Here is a 4,867-nt window from a genome sequence, read left to right on the forward strand (position 1 = left end):
CGCTTCTTTTCATTTCCTGGATCTGATGAGGAACGTCTGCATGAACTGGACTCTAATAAACAGAACCCACTTTATTCTGGTCTCGTGTTCTGATGTGTAGATGGGGGGTGGGGTCCAGGAACGCCGTTTCCTGAACAGTCTGAGATCCTGCAGGAAAAACTCCAGCTCCAATCTGAACCGGAAACGGGATCCAAACTCCAGAGTCCTGCAGGAGTTCCACAAGAACCCGTGTTCCTGTCAGAACCAACGGAGACGTGGCTGGATCATGGAACAACCGGAACCACCAGGAAGATGTAATACGAGGACCAACCAGAGAAACTTGTTCAGATTCTCTTTAGTTCTCCTCCGTCTGTGTTCTCCTGCAGGAGGACAGAGGAGCAGAGTCTCCTGATTGGTCCAAACCAGAGTTCAGGTGAACGTTGACACCTGCAGAACCAGGAGGAGCATCAGAGGAAACCAGATCTGGATCAGACCAGGATCAGATAAGGAGTAGTATAGGACTAGATCAGGATCAGATCAGGATCAGATAAGGACTAGTATAGGATCAGATCAGGATCAGATAAGGACTAGATTAGGATCAGATCAGGATCAGATAGGAACTAGTATAGGACTAGATCAGATCAGGACTAGATCAGGATCAGATCAGGATCAGATAAGGGAATAGATCAGGATCAGATCAGGATCAGATAAGGACTAGATTAGGATCAGATAAGGGCTGGTATAGGACTAGATCAGATCAGGACTAGATTAGGATCAGATCAGGATCAGATAAGAACTAGTATAGGACTAGATCAGGACCAGATAAGGACTAGATCAGGATCAGATCAGTACCAGGTCATTATCAGAACCAGGATCAGACCAGGACTAAGATAAGATTAGGATCAGATCAGTGCCAGGATCAGACCAGGATCATAAAGATCTTGGTAGAACTCCCTGCTGGTCTCACTGATCTCCATCCGTTTACAGAAACAGGTCCAGTTTCTAGAAGAATTCGGTTCTGATTTATTCCTCAGGATTTTAGAAACCAGATCTGTGAACAATCTCAGATCTCCTGACTGGATCTGTCTTCAAAACCTGATCAACGGTGATGATGAGGAGCAGCAGAAACAGAATCCGGTTTGTCTCCAAACTGAAGTCCAGCCCTCCGGCGTTCCTGTGGCGGAGCGTCTTCCCCCGCGGGGTCACGTGGAGCAGATGGTGATGCTGACCCCCTCCCCGATCCAGCAGGCGGGGAACAGCTTGTGGCTGAAGGCGCAGTGGAAGGCGTGGAGCCGGCTCTGCCCGTCCCCGTAGTAGGTGAGCGTCCCGGCCTCGTAGTCCAGCAGCATGCCGATGCGGCGGTGGTGGGCCGGCGCGCTCAGCACTTCCTGCTGGCCGTTGTGCCACGCGCACAGCTGCTTCTCGTCCAGCTGCAGGCTCCAGGACAGCTCGTTCATGCCCACCATGCAGCGCTTGCCCTTCTCCTTCCGGGGGATGGAGTCGTAGGTCACCTGAGAGAGAGAGAGACGCCACAGGGCGGGGTCAGGACCGCCGCCACGCCCTCCACGCCCCGCCCTCAGACAGCAGCCGCCTTTACCCCGAGGTAGGCCCAGGGTTTGGACACCTCCAGCTCCCAGTAGTGCTGTCCGTGGGTGAAGCCCTCGAAGCAGAGCACCTGCCAGGTGTGATCGAAGCGGGCGTCGTTCGCCGGGACCGGCCGCGGCCCGGACGCCAGGTGCTCCGCCCGCCGGTTCTCCTGGGACAGAACCAGATTCCCGTTGGCTGTGCGGGGGTCAAAGGTCAGGGAGCATCGATCTGCAGGGAGGAGGTCCAAACATCAGTCAGAACAGAACCAGAACCCGGAGAAACCTTCCAAGCTGCTGGAGCCGGCTGAACGCCGTACGTAACATGGAGTGACTCACAGGCGCTCAGGCCTTCCCTCCCTCCGGGCTGACACGGCGCCGCAGGACTCGGAACCACAGCCAGAACGGGCCTCTTATCGTGAGGAGAACCTGGACCAGACGGTTCCGGTTTAGGTTCAGAGACACACGAGCTGCAGATCAAAGAGTGCCGGCGTGGGTTACCGTCTCTGTCCTGGCCCACCATCAGGCTCACGGCCCGGTCCAGGTCCTCAGAAACCAGCTTGGAGACGCGGGACAGAACCTCTGTGACGCCGTTCAGACGCTCCTGAAGGTTCGGGGAGATGCTGGTGGGGATCTCCTTGAAATGAGGAACTTCTACCAGAGTGGACTCCTGCAGAGAGGAATGCAGCAGAGCTCATCTAGAACCTACATTCTACAGGAAGCCACAGCGGACACAACTAACTGCTAAGCCACGCCCCTCTGCATGCCAGAGGCGGAGCTCCTCACCCTGATGAGCTCCGTGTCGGACAGGTTGTGCACGTCCGTGATCTGGCTCTGGCACTCGCGCAGCTTCTGCCGCTGCTCCTCCAGCTGGGACAGGCGTCCGTGGGCCTCACTGACCGCCGCCTCCTTCTGCTCCTCGATGAAGCGCCGCGTGTCCTCCTGCTTCTCCGCCAGGATCTTGATCAGCGAGGAGAACTTCAGGTTGACCCAGGCGGACGTCTGCTGCAGGGTCACCTGTTGGTGGAAAACGCCGTTTAGAGCGATTTGCTGGATGTGGATCCAGAGGAACCCGACCAGAACCTCCTGATGTCATGGTTCTGCTCTATGATGTCAGAGTTCTGGATGAGTTCTGACCCGTTCTGGACTGAAGGTTGTGATTCTTTTCAGAATTCTTCTTTGCGACCTTCTGAATGTCCTAATCCTCTAGTGAAACACGTCAGAACACGGAGGAAGTTCTGAAGAATATTATGGGATGGCTGCAGGACCAACAGCCTGTGAAGTTTGGTGATTTCTACACGAAGTGGGAAAAGAAACGGTCACAGAATTCCACCCGGACCGCCAGGTTACATCTGCAAATGAAGCTGTGTTGACCTTTGACCTCAGGAAGAGGCTGCACTATCGAATCCTCCAAAAGTGTCCAAATCAAATATCTGTTTATTTAATGAATTTCCCCCCAGGGGATTAATAAAGTATATTGATTGATTGAAATGTTAACTCTTTTTTGATCCATTGCCTCCGAACTCCTCGACCATCATCACGTCTTCTCCAGACCAGAACCGGGATGACCTCGCCCCCTCTGACCCCAGAACCCACCTGGGCCTGACTGATGTTGTCGGCCAGCTCCGTCACACTCTTCTGCGTCTCCTCCAGCAGGACCCCCACCTCGGTCCTCTTCCTCTCCAGCAGCAGCTGTGGACACAGACAGGTGTTGTAGTGAACAGGTGAGGCGTGTGTGGGGGCGGGGCCGTGCCGCCTCACCTCCTGGTGTTCCCGCTCTGCGTCCAGCAGCACCTTCTCGTGCTCCAAACACTGCAGGATGCCGCATTCGCAGCACACGGACATCTTGTCCTTCCTGCAGTAGTAGACCAGAGGCTTCTTATGCTGGTCGCACAGCTGCATGGCCCTGGCCCCCTCGCCGCCCCTCGCCGGCTCCCTGCAGGTGGCGCTGTTGGCGGCCTCCGTCAGGACCGACAGCGACACGTTGCGCTTCAGGGCGGGCTGGGTGGGGAACTCCTCGTTGCAGATGGGGCACTGGAGGCCGGCGGCGCGCTGCCTCTTGGTGTCCCAGTGCACCGTGATGCAGTTCATGCAGAAGGTGTGGCCGCAGGGGATGGTGACGGGGATCTTGAAGCGCTCCAGGCAGATGGCACATGTCAGGTTGAAGTTCTGGGATTCCATCTTGGTACCAGGAGGAACCTGCAGAGAGAAGAGGAATGACGATGATGATGATGATGAGGAGGAGGAGCTTCCAGATATTTGATCTCAAACCCGAGAATGTTAGAAACTCAAAAGGAGGTGAATCCGGAAACATCCCTCCTGCACCTGCAACCTGATGGAAGAGCTACTTTTTGGGGGCCAAAATGAGCTAAAAGCGTCACAGATTCTCCATCTTCACCTTCAAAGTCAGAATCTGACTCCATAATAAACCTCAGTCTGAAACCGATCCGGAACCGAATCAACAAAACCCTCCAGAGCGGAGAATAAACAAAGAAAATCCATTCACTCAGCCAGCAGGAAGCTAGCGTTAGCATCGTTAGCTTCAGTCTGTCCAGCAGCCCGGCCGGTCACGTGCTCACAGTCACGTGCCCAAACCTTCAAACGTTTCCCTAAAAACACAATCATGTAAATAACAACAGCTCCACAACAAAACAACCATCCTTACCACAAGAACCGACACGCTCACCTGAATGACAACAGAGGAACGTCCTGATGACGTCACACGCAGGGACGACGCCTTCACGGACCGCAGGAGAAATGACTACGGGCTCCGTTATAATAATAATAAAACTCAGATATTCACACCAAAAAACAACTATTTTAAGACAAAAGGCGTTTAATAGTATTACTAAAACCATTTATTGTTTTCTGAGAAACAATCAACATATTTATCATCAAAGCAGAACAACACCAAAGTATAATGGTATATAAATATGTTTTTCCTTTTAAAATGTCCATTTATTTATTCATTTTAATTAATAATGGATTCAAATTAATTACCCACACGGAAGTCTGCTCTTTTCATTCTTTATTCGTTTTTTATGTATTGACTGATGTTTGCGTTTGAGAAAGTGCCCTCCCGGCTCCTGTAGCCACCGGAAACAGACGGAGGAGGGGCAGTAAAGATGGCGCTGCGCGGTGTAGCCTCGGTGTCCCGGAGAAATTCAGCGGACTCGTGGTTCCGAAACGTCCGAACATTCGTCACAACAGGTACGGAGACGGTTCCGTCCAAAACGGAGGTTCGAAATCCTAAAATGTCAAACTCGAGGTTTGACATTCGAGCTGTGCTCGTTTGAGCGCATGCG

The 4,867-nt window shown here is 53.0% G+C and overlaps 3 protein-coding genes across 5 annotated transcripts in view; 2 read left to right on the top strand and 1 right to left on the bottom strand.

Moving 5' to 3' along the window:
• The window catches only part of wbp2 (WW domain binding protein 2), a gene marked incomplete in the record, with an annotated part of 4,170 nt that extends 4,096 nt beyond the window's left edge, over nt 1-74 (top strand). Inside the window, 1 exon segment of the mRNA XM_024264479.2 lies at nt 1-74.
• Nucleotides 57-4,392, bottom strand: trim65 (tripartite motif containing 65). Of its 3 annotated transcripts, none has more exons than XM_024264473.2 (8): nt 4,249-4,392; nt 3,324-3,761; nt 3,159-3,254; nt 2,349-2,579; nt 2,064-2,232; nt 1,902-1,991; nt 1,577-1,794; nt 57-1,490 (listed from the first exon to the last, which is right to left on the bottom strand). In XM_024264473.2, the coding sequence occupies exons 2-8, from the start codon at nt 3,741-3,743 to the stop codon at nt 1,182-1,184; spliced, it is 1,533 nt and encodes a 510-aa protein (XP_024120241.1). In that variant the 5' UTR covers nt 3,744-3,761; nt 4,249-4,392; the 3' UTR covers nt 57-1,181. The 3 variants fall into 3 exon arrangements, with proteins under 3 accessions (XP_024120241.1, XP_024120242.1, XP_024120243.1); XM_024264474.2 differs by having other exon boundaries at nt 4,228-4,265; XM_024264475.2 differs by lacking the exon at nt 4,249-4,392 and adding an exon at nt 3,961-4,174.
• A 227-nt stretch (nt 4,393-4,619) lies between these two features.
• Nucleotides 4,620-4,867, top strand: part of mrpl38 (mitochondrial ribosomal protein L38) — a 3,403-nt gene continuing 3,155 nt past the window's right edge. Inside the window, exon 1 of the mRNA XM_024264477.2 lies at nt 4,620-4,772. Within this exon, the coding sequence (XP_024120245.1) occupies nt 4,688-4,772 (85 nt within the window). The 5' untranslated portion in view covers nt 4,620-4,687. The remainder of the gene's footprint in view (nt 4,773-4,867) is intronic.

Source organism: Oryzias melastigma, linkage group LG19 (assembly GCF_002922805.2).
Source record: "Oryzias melastigma strain HK-1 linkage group LG19, ASM292280v2, whole genome shotgun sequence".
NCBI lineage: Eukaryota > Metazoa > Chordata > Actinopteri > Beloniformes > Adrianichthyidae > Oryzias > Oryzias melastigma.